At 44.6% G+C, this 14,218-nt stretch overlaps 1 protein-coding gene across 6 annotated transcripts in view; it reads right to left on the bottom strand.

Moving 5' to 3' along the window:
* LOC137326342 (alpha-(1,6)-fucosyltransferase) overlaps window positions 1–14,218 on the bottom strand; it is a 707,679-nt gene that overhangs the window by 181,390 nt on the left and 512,071 nt on the right. For 2 of the 6 annotated variants that reach the window (XM_067991332.1, XM_067991333.1), the window contains exon 1: window positions 6,141–6,476. The exons of the other annotated variants lie outside the window; for them this stretch is intronic. In XM_067991332.1, coding sequence (XP_067847433.1) covers window positions 6,141–6,343 — 203 coding nt within the window. In that variant the 5' untranslated portion in view covers window positions 6,344–6,476. Of the gene's footprint in view, window positions 1–6,140; window positions 6,477–14,218 lie in introns of those variants that run through there. 6 annotated transcript variants of the gene reach the window in all.

The raw sequence follows: 14,218 nt of genomic DNA, 5'->3' as shown, positions 1-14,218 counted from the left end.
GCTGTCAAAGAAGGTGTTGTCAAAGAAGCCTTGGCGAGTTGCTTTATCCTGGATGGTGTCGAGCTTCTTGAGTGTTGTTGGAGCTGCACTCATCCAGGCAAGTGGAGAGTATTCCATCACACTCCTGACTTGTGCCTTGCAGATGGTGGAAAGGCTTTGGGGAGTAAGGAGGTGAGTCACTCGCTGCAGAATACCCAGCCTCTGACCTGCTCTTGCAGCCACAGTATTTATATGGCTGGTCCAGTTAAGTTTCTGGTCAATGGTGACCCCCAGGATGTTGATGGTGGGGGATTCGGCGATTGTAATGCCGTTGAATGTCAAGGGGAGGTGGTTAGACTCTCTCTTGTTGGAGATGGTCATTGCCTGGCATTTGCCGAATGCGAATGTTACTTGCCACTTATCAGCCCAAGCCTGAATGTTGTCCAGGTCTTGCTGCATGCGGGCACGGACTGCTTCATTATCTGAGGGGTTGCGAATGGAACTGAATACTGTGCAATCATCAGCGAACATCCCCATTTCTGACCTTATGATGGCGGGAAGGTCATTGATGAAGCAGCTGAAGATGGTTGGGCCGAGGACACTGCCCTGAGGAACTCCTGCAGCAATGCCCTGGGGCTGAGATGATTGGCCTCCAACAACCACTACCATCTTCCTTTGTGCTAGGTATGACTCCAGCCACTGGAGAATTTTCCCCCTGATTCCCATCGACTTCAATTTTACTAGGGCTCCTTGGTGCCACACTCGGTCAAATGCTGCCTTGGTGTCAAGGACAGTCACTCTCACCTCACCTCTGGAATTCAGCTCGTTTGTCCATGTTTGGACCAAGGCTGTAATGAGGTCTGGAGCCGAGTGGTCCTGGCGGAACCCAAACTGAGCATCGGTGAGCAGGTTATTGGTGAGTAAGTGCCGCTTGATAGCACTGTCAACGACACCTTCCATCACTTTGCTGATGATTGAGAGTAGACTGATGGGGCGGTAATTGGCTGGATTGGATTTGTCCTGCTTTTTGTGGACAGGACAAACCTGGGCAATTTTCCACATTGTCAGGTACGTGTCTGTAGCACAAGTCTTCAGCACTACAGCCGGCATGCTGTCATAGCCCATTGCCTTTGCTTTATCCAGTGCACTCAATCGTTTCTTGATATCACGTGGAGTGAATCAAGTTGGCTGAAGACTGGCTTCTGTGATGGTGGGGATATCGGGAGGAGGCCGAGATGGATCATCCACTCTGTACATCTGGCTGAAGATGGTTGCAAATGCTTCAGCCTTATCTTTTGCACTCACGTGCTGGACTCTGCCATCATTGAGGATGGGGATGTTTACAGAGCCTCCTCCTCCCGTTAGTTGTTTAATTGTCCACCACCATTCACGACTGGATATGGCAGGACTGCAGAGCTTTGATCTGATCCGTTGGTTGTGGAATCACTTAGCTCTGTCTATAGCATGTTGCTTCCGCTGTTTAGCATGCATGTAGTCCTGAGTTGCAGCTTCATCAGGTTGGCACCTCATTCTTAGGTACGCCTGGTGCTGCTCCTGGCATGCTTTTCAACACTCCTCATTGAACCAGGGTTGATAAACTGGCTTGCAGGTAATGGTACAGTGAGGAATATGCCAGGCCATGAGGTTACAGATTGTGCTGGAATACAATTCTGCTGCTGATGGCCCACAGCACTTCATGGATGCCCAGTTTTGAGCTGCGAGATCTGTTTTGAATCTATCCCATTTAGCACGGTGATAGTGCCACACAACACATTGGATGGTATCCTCAGTGCGAAGGCGGGACTTTGTCACCATGAGGACTGTGCGGTGGTCACTTCTACAAATACTGTCATGGACAGATGCATTTGCAACAGGTAAATTGGTGAGGACGAGGTCAAGTAAGTTTTTCCCTCTTGTTGGTTCGCTCACCACCTGCCGCAGGCCCAATCTGGCAGCTATGTCCTTCAGGACTCGGCCAGTCGTGGTGCTACCGAGCCACTCTTGGTAATGGACATTGAAGTCCCCCACCCAGTGTACATTTTGTGCCCTTGCTACCCTCAGTGCTTCCTCCAAGTGGTGTTCAACATGGAGGAGGACTGATTCATCAGCTGAGGGAGGAGGGTAGGTGGTAATCAGCAGGAGGTTTCCTTGCCCATGTTTGACCTGATGCCATGAGATTTCATGGGGTCCGGAGTCAATGTTGAGGACTCCCAGGGCCACTCCCTCCTGATGATTGTATATCACTGTACCGCCACCTCTGGTCAGTCTGTCCTGCCGGTGGGACAGGACATACCCAGGGATGGTGATGGAAGAGTCTGGGACATTGGCTGAAAGGTATGATTCTATGAGTATGGCTATGTCAGGCTGTTGCTTGACTAGTCTGTGGGACAGCTCTCCCAATTTAGGCACAAGTCCCCAGGTGTTAGTGAGGAGGACTTTGCAGGGTCGACTGGGCTTGGTTTGCCTTTGTTGTGTCCGGTGCCTCGTGGTCCGATGTCGGGTGGTCCGTCCGGTTTTATTCTTATTATGACTTTTTTTTAAGCGAGATTTTACAACTGAGTGGCTTGCTCGGCCATTTCAGAGGGCAATTAAGAATCAACCACATTGCTGTGGGTCTGGAGTCACATATAGGCCAGACCTGGTGAGGACGGCAGGTTTCCTTCCCGAAAGGACATCAGTGAACCAGATGGGTTTTTACGACAATCCGGTAGTTTCATGGCCACCATTACTAATACTGGTATTTTAATTCCAGATTTTATTTAATTAATTGAATTTAAATTCCCCAGCTGCCATGGCAGGATTTGAACTCATGACTCTGGATTATTCGTCCAGGCCTCTGGATTGTTAGTCCAGTAACATAATCACTACGCTACCATACCCGGTATATGGAGTTAGGTCACAGATCAACCATGATCTCACTGAATGGCGGAATAAGCTAGAGGGGCTAAATGCCATTGCCACTCGCTGCCTCCTGTTATGCACCACCTTCACCTGAAAGAATGCGGGATGCGTGTCTGGGTGATATGCCTGCTATGGTTGAATAGCTGCCAGTGTGTGTGGCCTGTGAGTCGTGGCTGTGCAGCTTGCAACAGTGGTAATGTGTAAGGATGAGAGGAAGCATTTGATTGGAAGAGTTGATTACTGATGGAGAGAGTTTGTTGGTATGTGGGGCATAGTGCATGGAACAGTGGATGCGGCTAGTGCTGCAATTGGTAGGAGACACCATTTGACAGTTGACCTCACTCAACTTGACCACTCGTGTCAAGGCATTGAACTTCTTCCTGCACTGCCTCCATGTTCGTGGTGCTATGCGCCTAGTATTAACTACGTTCCCTATTGCCTCCCATTGCCTTTTGAGTGTATGTCTGGAGGGCATCTTGCTGCCGCCGCCCCCCCCCACCCCCGCTGCGGATGTAGGATGCCCCTCCTTCCGTCCACCTCTTGCACCAAGACCTCTGGTGCATCAGCAGAGAACCCTGGTGCACGCACTCTCGCAGGCCTGTTACTAACTCGAACCTGCAGATTGGTGAGGTCTGGCATGCAGATTGGAGGATGTCTGATTTAGTGGTGCGCAATCTTTATTCAATGTTTTAACACAACTCAACAGTTTGTAAACACAGGAACGGGACCTGCATCTGTGCTTTATGTGTGTGATGTCTGATCTCCGTTCACACTCCGTGCAGACAGCAGACTGTTATTTTTTAGCAAATTACAGGTACCGGCTACCTTTAAGAGATTTTGGCGGGCTGTCAGAGAGACATTCTGCCTTTAAGAGATTGGGGCTCCCCCTGCTGGTGAAAAGTGCAAATGTCCTTGAATCTTTGTGTTCATGCTGATTTGCAACGCTGCTTTCAGGTTAGCACTGAGGCCGGACGAAAGTCTCGTCCTGCCTGCGAAGGAAGCACCGGGCGCAGGTTAATCGTGGATCGCGATACCCACGCCTGGTTTCCGGCCCTATCCAATTTAACCCCCAAAGTGTTTTCATTGGACTTACCCTTTGTCTGTTGACACTGCAGACAACACTTACCAAACACTACTACAAAACTTAATCAAATGGAAGCAGCTATATTAACTACAAATCACACTTCAACCCCCAGAAATGCATTATGCATTTAGTGCATAAATTGCAATATTGATTATGTGAAATAACTGGTGATTCTATTGGATTGGCAGGTATAAAACATCAATTATCTCATATTTGTCTTTGTTTTGTATTGATGATATTTTGCAAGCCTGCCTCGTCTGTTCACTTGTTTCAGGTTGTTGGAGAAGCCCAATTGCTGTCTGTTTAAATCAACTGATACAAAAATATGAGAAAACTATCAAAAGTCATTTTGTACATTGATGCTTGATCAATGCTTACATCATGATGGAACAATTACCACTCAATGTTATTATCTTCTGGGCCAAGCATTTTATGTGTCATCGGAACAGGAGAAGGCCATTCAGCCCCTTAAGCCCATTCCAGCATTCTATTGGATCATGGCTGATCTGTCCCTCAATTCCATTTACCTGCCTTTGCTCCATATCCCTTGATCCACTCACCTAACAAAAATATATCAATCTCAGCCTTTAATTGACCCAGCATCTACACCCCTTTACGGGACAGAGTTCTAGATTTCCACCATCCTTTGTGTGACAAAATGCTTCCTGATTCTACTCCTGAATGGCTTCGCTCCAATTTTAGGATTATGGCACCATATTCTGGAATCCCCCACCAGAGGAAATAGTTTCTCTGTGTCTAACCTAGGAAATCCCTTTATCATTTTAAATGCCTCAATTAGATCACCCCTCAACCTTCTAAACTCAAAAGAATATGCAACATGTCCTCATAATTTAACCCTTTAAACCCCAGTATCATTCTGGTGAATTTGGGCTGTACCTCCTTCATCGTCAATATTTTTCTTGAGGTGCACTGTCCAAAACTACTCCAGATGGGGTCTGACCAAGGCTCTGTACAACAGAAGCATAACTTCCTCACGTTTGTATTCCAAAGTACCTCAAATAAAGACCAACAAACCATTAGCCTTTTTGATTACTTTTTGTACCAGTACATTAGCTGTTAGTGATTTGTGTACTTGGACACCCAAATTGCTTTGCTCCTCCACAGTTTCTAATCTTCCACCATTAAGATAATATTCGGATTTGTCTTTCTCAGATCCAAAGTGCATGACCTCAAACGTCCCCACATTGAACTCCTTCCGTCACTGTTTTGTCCACATCTGTCTGCGTTCCTTTTTAACTTCCTGCTTCTAACTGCAACCTACTATGCCTCCTAGTATCATCTGCAAACTTGGATATAGAACTCTTTAGTCCTTCATCCAAATCATTAATAAATATGGTGAAAAGCTGAGAGCCCAGTGCAGATCCCTCGGGAACACTACTTGTCACAATTGATAAGAGAACATTCTCTTTATCTCTACTCTACCTCCCAACTAATTACCGACCCTTGTCACAAGGTTACCTCCAGTTCCGTGTGCTTTCATTTTTGATAATTTCTTGTGTGGAACCTTATCAAATGGCTTATGAAAGTCCATATAGACAACATTCATAGTCACTCCCCTTTCCACCATGCCAGCGACCGCTTCAAAAAAATTCAACTAGATTACTCAGACATGACCTACCCATCACAAATCCATGCTGATTCTCTGATCAGCCTCTTACTTGTCCAAGTGCTCAGACACACTGTCCCTGGTGATGGATTTCAGTAAGTTCCCCGCAACTTATGTTGAACTGACAGGTCTGTTGTTACTTGGTTTCTCCCTCCCTCCCTTCATGAATAATGGAGTGTGCCAACATACTCACTCTACACTATGGTATAGTTAGACTACAAAATGTGGTTGTCGCTTAGACTAGCAGCAGCTCTACAATAAGCGTACTCGGCATAACTTTCTTATTTGTGCCGAGTTCAGTTTAAAGAGGTTTACTTCATTTCCTACTCTCAAATGGATATTTCAATGACATCCTTGTCTTCACTAACAAGTGTCATTTTCAAAAGATCTGTAAAACCCTAGTTAGCAAAATTACTTGTTAAATGTATTCCTACTGCAGTCTATTTCCTGACTTATTCACTGAAATGTCATTGTTGTAGACAACATTGTTCTTGCAAGTCATTAGCTGGAGCCCCTGACCCTTTCTGACCTCACACCCCTCCTACCTACCTCAGCGACTCTGCCATCCTCCGCAGATCTTCATTTTGCTGTTTCAAGCGCTCAAGTTTTGCAAGTATCTTGGACAGTTCTCTGCTGGAGCGATCTGGTTGGTCACTGTCTCTGACTAAATGTCCACCTATATAGAACAACAAAGTCCCCCAGGCAAGAAGGATTAACATAATCCATCGCCAGGAGCCAGTCCATGGCCGCATCTTCAGCTGGTCAAGTCTCCCTGTGCTCCACAATAGCTGCTCACAGGTCAAAAACTGACATGCTTTCGGGATCTGTGCGGAGATGAATGAGTCTCTGTCTTTCTCTCCCTCAACGCATTGTGCCAGGAATCAGCACAGCTCCTAGGATTTCTTGCAGCACTCTTGTTCCAAATGAAGCTTCCCCTTGATTTGACAACCAGGAAATTCACTTATTAAAAGCCTCTCATTTCGACACTCTGCAGAAAGAGAAGAAAAAGAACACTTAATTGGATTAATTATATGACTTACAGATAATGGTCCACATATGAAAGCAATTACATTGAAAGCCGAGATACCGTGGTATGGGAAAGTGCCAGATCTCTATGCCTTCCCTGTGAGCTCCAAAAGGACAAATCTCTTCAGTTCATGCGGTTAATCCATACAGTATATTAAAAATCATTCCAGACAAACACATCAAATAACATTCACCCACAGACCAACTTGAGCTAGGAAGGCAATACATTGGCAGAGACATTGAAGGCTGCTGCAATGAGATAGAATGCACTGCATTTTAACTCGGAGCACTGAGAATTATTCAAGACCCTCACAAATGGAAAAAAATAATAAAACTGAATTGGAAAATATACTTTTGTCTTCTGTGCACTTCAAAAAAGTAAATTATAGTTAAAGACTATTCTAAAAACATTATCAAACCCTTCTAGTTAATAGTGGAATGCCGGACTTACATGCATGTTAGGGGCAGGCTTCAGACCTGCAGCTAAAGTACTGTTTGCAGCCACCGATCCCAGCACAAGGTCTTGCCAGTCTGTATGTGTCGAGTGCTCAGAAGGCCCTCTCCCTCCCCCACCCTGAGGAAAATCGGTACTCTGGTCTTCTTAATATGACTAGCTTCTGTTGACAGCGGTGTGTGCAAAATGTAATGTTTGGTCACTTACAACAAGAGTCAAATGTGTTTAAAAATTAAAATTATTTTGGATTGTAGACAAATTAACAATTAGGCTGACTTTATCTTCAAAAAATAAAATTGAGAATAATCTGCTTAGCGTTCACGTGATCTGCAAGCCCAAAATTCCCATGAGTCAGATTGGGGTTGTTATTCAATGCAACATCAAGAGTGGCAAACGTTTCATCATAATATTTCTGAACAGTTTCAAATACGCGAAGTAGATATGTCTTTGAATCTTTAAAAATCTTCATTATTGTGACAAATAGATTGCCAGACTGAATACCTCTGTATCCAGCCCTTTTTAGCTCTTGATTTGCAAAATGATACAACAACTTACATTTACCATTTTTAAGTGTGCAGTTCATGCTGGGAGCACAGCTTAAATTGCAATATATTCAAGAACTGTGGCAAACTAATATGGTGGGGGGGGGATGAAAAAGGCTTTTTGCAACAGAAAAATGTAAATATACAATGCAAAAAGCCATTATAAGAATCGAGACTTAAAACATGCATGCAACACAGCTTCTAAATTCAATGGGGTATATTCAAATACCAAGAGAGTATTTCAAAAAAGCAAGATTTTTCAAAAAATATTTGGACAATACCGTGGAAGAATGAATGCCCTTTAGTTTCCAGTATTTCACCGTCTACAGTTGCAGTACATTGCAACTTTACAGAATTCCTTTCCACAGTAAGCTACGAAGGAGAGGTAATCCTGAAAGTATTAATTGTGCATTACATATTTTCCTTATGTGCTGACAAAAAAAAATTAGTTAAGCTCAGTGGGCAAGAATCCAAAATATATATTTTAGAATAATGAGGCAAAAAAATCCCAACATTGGTGCAGTGCATACATTATAACATATGCAAATGCTTGTGATATCTAAAGCAATATAGAAAGAAAACACACTAAATAATCACAGTGTCCTGACGTACAAGGACAGGCATCACGACTTTCTGGACTTGTGTATTTAAAGATCATTTAATCTACAAAGCACTGTCAAGTTTGAACAATAATGGGACATTCGTAGGACATAAAATTGAAGTATATGTGGGCCATTAAAATGCATGAGAAACCGTCAACGAATTAAGTGACTTCTGAAAGAACCTTAGAGCAATCTAAAAACCATAGACTTATGCAGAAAACTTGGAACCAGTCAACAATGTGTGTCCAAAACCTGGAACTAGATGGCATTACCTGATTTGTGTTGTGTGAACTGCAGATAAACTTTGTTACACTTCAAAAAATAATTTTTTTTTTGCAGGTTTCTACACTTGCTAGTAATGTTTGTCACTTCATTATCATTTATCTCCTGGTATGTAGCTTTTGCCAAAGAAGCATTAGTTGGAGCCCATTAAAGTAATGGTTTTCAAACTTCTCTGAGGTGGACTCCTTTCAAGTACTGGCATACACCTGGGGACCTCCTGCAAATACTGACACACACCCACAGAGAAGACTAGCAGCCCAGTCCGAGTCCAAGTGCACGCTCTATCTTCGAGGCAACGAAGCACCATGGATATGGATGCCAATACACCTGCCCAACAACCCAACAATGCCCTCAATTGCTGAACACCCATGCCCGCAGACTAAAACCCAACCTCTCCAATATGTGCTAAGGAGGTGCAGGCCCAACAGACCTATAAAATAGCACATACCAGAGCAGGAACAGAACCAGCACAAGGTGACAGCTGTCCTAGATAATAGTCCTGTCCCAAAATAAAGCATTCACTGAAGGTACCTGGTAGGAGCCCCCTACCATTTTCTATCTGAGTCCCATACCTTAACCCTTTGCAACACATCACCCCCAGAATTGGTAATGTGAACCATCTACACAAGTCATGACAGAACTCTGTAGACAGATGAACAACTCAGACACCAAGAAGCACAATCAGCTGCCCTGCCTTATGTGGCTGTTTCCATTTGTGCATTAGACAAGATAATCTGAGGTCTTATAAGTGTAGAATTCCAATCAGTCGCTCTCAAGATAAGAATCAGTTATTAGTAGTGTATTAGTAACTTAACAATTACGTTGGTGAATCACTTCAAATATTTTATTAGAGTTCATTTTAATATATCAGGCAGCTCCAAGAAATCCTTCTGATAACCATCTGATTTTGTTCATGGAAGTCCCTGAGCTCCACAACACAAATGTCCAGGCAGAACACCAGGTAAAGCAGCTGAAGACCGGCATCATCAAAAGTGACAAGAAGCTTATAATAATACAAGCCTAAATTATGTAACTATTGGAAAGGGACTGGGAAATGGTCACATAAACAGTTGACTTTAACAGCCGGAGGCTTTCCAATTATATTCTGATCTTTGGTATCGCTGGAGGCTTAGAGATAAACGGTCCAATCCATATCATCCAAGAGACTTTTAGATCCCTTTCAGACCTGGATAGTAGAACAGGCCTGGTGCTACAATGCGCTCACAGAACACTAGGCCCATGTCTGCAAACCAACACTGCCCGAGGTCCTCAGCTATACAGTTCCTTAAGCATCAAGTAAAAGAGCTAACAATGTCCGAGGCCAGGGCTAAGGGTAAACTATTACTCCAATGTTTCAACCTTTACAGACCAGTTCCCTAAGGTCCAGCAGAAACTCAAGGCTTTTGCTAAAATCAAGTTTACGCTCCACAATCAAGACATCAAGTACATGGGCTAACTTAGCCCGCCAGACTCAAACTCTGACAGACGAAAAGCCACCCCATTTCAGTATGCCCTGAGTGGCCTACAATTTCCTACAAGGCAAGAATATATAACCTCCCCACTCATGCTCACATAGCAACAAAAAGCCCCCCCAGTGAGAAGAATCACACCTGCCCTATCACCTCACAAGGTTCACAGGAAAGCCCACTTGTCCAGAACGAGCCCAACAACAAATCCAACAACTGTGACTCATTCCCATGGTCAACAAAACCACACTCCCGAAAACGCCAAGCATCAGAAAGCCAATAGAGCCAGAAGAGAAAAATCCTCCACAGATTGATCAGAGCAAGGGCTCCATGTTCTGTAGGTGTGTTTCTCCTAGGATCAGGTGCAATGTTCTTACGTGTGTAATACTGTGTTACCTTTTCCATTGTACTGTGTTTGAAAGAGGATTCTCCTTCCTCCTCGCTCTCTGTTCCCCTTCAATATTCCAATTCACTCCCTTGGGGAGGTGTGTAAATCTCCTGTTTAAAAGGTCACTAACAGCTCCCCACTGAACAGGAAAAGGGAAATCAAACCCAAACAGCAGACTGATACCGATCTTATGAACTTATTAACCTATGGATCTTTCCGCTGCAACCTTATCTAACAGATATGGATTATATACTAACATTTAAATCTCTGCGGGGAAAGGCAACTGTGTTGTGTTCAGTATAAACGTAAAGGGCCACAGATTTCTGAAATATGCAGGATGCGATGATTAGGGACCACCAATGCAACTGGATAACCTCACAAGACCAGACACAGGAGTGAGGGTAAAGGCAAAGGACAATCTCACCCTCATTATATAAGGATCCAAACATAAAGCACATTGATGTGGGAGGAGATCTAAACTACATCCTCCACCCGCAACTTGACAGGCCCAGCAGATGTGGGGTGGCCAGGACAGTCAGACAGAACAATCCAAAAGCCATGTAACTTAAGCTTGGTCAATGTAAAGCAAACCATACACCCAATAAAGGAATAGATTTTCCATTCAAACCCACACAAATAGTAATCCAGTATTAATCTGTCCCAACTCACTTGGGGCCCATAAGTGCCTTTGACTACACACTATACATACTGTACAGTTCACCTTTGCATACCAACCACATCACTTACAGAACTGGTGCCTCTTCAGTGACCCAGAGTTTCTATTATCTCTTTGGACTCAGCTGAAGTACTGTACAGACAAAAATGAGGGACTTGATCCCCCCCGATGATACTTTGGAAAATCACCAAGGCAATCTCTGGACCCATATTATCGCCCTCTCCTCTAAGAACCACAGCGTACGGCAAACCCAGAGCAACCTACAGTAAAGCAGAGTGAAGCTAGAAACCCAGCACAAAGACACCCATTCGAAAGTAATGAGCAAACTCTGATGCAGGCCATCGGCGAACTAAACAGACTTTGATCAACTGCAGCAGGAAAGCTCCTCTGATATTCTAAGGCAAAATATTAGAGAAAATTGAGAAAACTTTAAACCTATGGCAACAAATGCGGAAGGGAACATTGCTTCAGAATGCTGAAGGCAAACTAGCCTTAGGCTCCAGTGTGATCAATAAGGAATTCGTGGACTTCTATGACTATTGCATACCTCCAAGTCCCAAGCGATCCCTCAGGCAACACTCCACAACATTACCAATCTCTCCCCTCTCCGAGGAGAAGGCACAGGCAAATTTCCAATCTCAGCCAAGGAGATTCAAATGCAATACCTCCAATCTAGGAAAGCTCCTGAACCTGATAACAACTCAACCGATTTCTACACAGCCCTGCTCCTTTACTCTTCCACCGTATTGATGAAACAAGCCTGTCACATTCAAGATAACTACACAGAAACAGAAACAAGACCGCACCCTCTGTTCATCCAAGGATTCCCATTTTCCACTCTCCGTAAACTTGAGCTCATCCAAAACTCTGCTGCCCAGATCTTAACTTGCACCAAGTCCCATTCACCCATTATCCCTGTGCTCACTGACCTACATTGGCTCCAGGTCAGCCAACGCCTTGATTTTAAAACTCTCATACTTGTTTTCAAATCCCTCCACGGCCTCACCCGTCCCTGCCTCCCTAACCTACTCCGGCCATACAACCCTCTGAGATCTCTGAGCTCCTCCAATTCTGGCCTCTTGCACATCCCTGATTTTAATCGCACCACCATTGGCAGCCGTGCCTTCAGCTGCCTAGGCCCTAAGCTCTGGAATTCCCCCCTAAATCTCTCTGCCTCACTTTCCGCTTTTAAGACGCACCTTAAAACATACCTCTTTGACCAAGCTTGTCCTAATGTCTCCTTATGTGGCACAGTGTCAAATTTTGTTCGATAACGCTCCTGTGAAGCGCCTTGGGATGTTTTACTATGTTAAATGCGCTATATAAATGCGAGTTGTTATTGTTGATGGACCCATATCTCTGCTCAACATCAAGTACAAAATAATGTCCAAGATCTTGCCACCAATCTAAACTCAGCTGTCCTTGGCTTAGTCCACACCGCTCAAACAGGCTTTATACAGGGTCCCCATCCTGGATATATCAAAGTGATGCACCACTGCCTCAGCAACAACACACCCACCCTTGTACTTTCCATGGACGTAGAGAACGTGTTCAATTGAGCAGAGCGAGACTTCCATCTTGTTGTACTTGGATAGAATAGCTTTCTATGACACGCTCAAGAAGTGAATTAGAATCCAAAATTATAACTTCACATCCGCTGTCTGCGGCAAAGGTCTCAGCTCCCCTGCAATGCCTTCCAATTAGGGACAAAGCAAGGCTGCCCCATATCCACATCCTCTTCACCCTTGCCGTACAGCCCCTCTGCTGGCAAGTAGATTGAATTCAGTCTCTTCATGGAGAAGAGGCTGAAAGAGCAGAACACAAAGTATCACTGTATGGTGATGACGTACCACTTTAAACGATCGAGCCCTTCACTAAACTCCCCAACATCTACGAAAAGATCGAAGCGTTTGGTCTGCTCTCAATGTACAGGCTGTACTATTTCAAAACTGAGGGCATTTTTCTCACTCTGGACATCCCCACACATCCTGAGTTTCATCCCTTTGCATGGTCAGCAGTTGGATTCAAATAACGAGGAATCAGAACAGTTCCCAACGTCTCTGACTTGTATGAAAGAAATGACCTCATCCTCCAACTCTGGTCATCATTCCTGCAAGATGCAACAGCCTGAGGAGTGCAAGCACGTTAAGAGTGAATTTGTTCCTCTGCCTCTAACTTTTTCAGATGCTGCCAGAGTCCCAGGTCAGCAAATAGGATCTTGACAGATTTGAACGAACAGGCAAAAAATCCTTCAATTGCCTTCAGTTCTCAAACATAAAGCCCTGTCAGCACTGCTGGGAAGCACAACTCTGAGGAATTATGACCTGGATTCTAGTCCACCTACACAACCCTTAGCTAGGCCTGGAGACCATGGACCCCAAAGTAACCCCCTACATAACCTACCTTTCATAGACCTACAGAGAAGCTCAGAAACCAAGATTCACTCCATAGTACCAACTATGCTGCCAGCCTGGAAAGAGGCCTAAAAATCCCATAGGGTCTATCATCCCTCTCCCCACTCTGGCACAAAAGAGAACTACCAGGTGCATTCTGTGCAGATTCCAACCTGGCGTGTGAAAGGCATCACCAGGCTAAGCCCAATTCCTCAGTAGGGGCCACATTATCCTCTTCCAACATCTGGAAAATAAATGTCACCTCACTCAACATGACCGATACTGCTACTTCCAAATCAAAAGCTTCCTCCAGGACCCAGCTACACTGCAGAAGTTCCAATACGAGCCAAACCCCCCCACCCCCCCAACACAGAATAATACACAAATCAGATGGCAAAAGGATAAGAATGCTCTAAAGCCCGGAACCTCAGTTTGAAAAGTTATGTATTCAGGGGTTCTAGAGAAGTTCCATTGTGGTCCAATGAAGGTTTGTTCTCAAATTCACTGCTTATCCAAGGCAAATACTAATTTCCCTCACCCCCACCCCACATTTTGGTCATCCTCTCCTCCCCAAAACAACTGGTTGGGCAGGGGGGGGGGGGGGGGGGAGAGGGAGGGGGAGAGAATGAGGGGCAGCTGAGTCTGAATTAAGCAATAAGCCCATTAAAAAAATATCATCCATTTTTAACTTCCTGCAGAGATGCCCTCTGATATTGAAAGAGTTTTCTTTCTTTTACCCACCAGCCTTCTCCCGGAGGTACGAACTCCCTGCCGGGGTTGGGCTCCACCGGAACCTTC

Source organism: Heptranchias perlo, chromosome 10, assembly GCF_035084215.1.
Source record: "Heptranchias perlo isolate sHepPer1 chromosome 10, sHepPer1.hap1, whole genome shotgun sequence".
NCBI classification, from domain to species: Eukaryota; Metazoa; Chordata; class Chondrichthyes; order Hexanchiformes; family Hexanchidae; genus Heptranchias; species Heptranchias perlo.
Note: the sequence above shows the minus strand (reverse complement) of the source record. Positions and strands in the feature narration are given on the sequence as shown.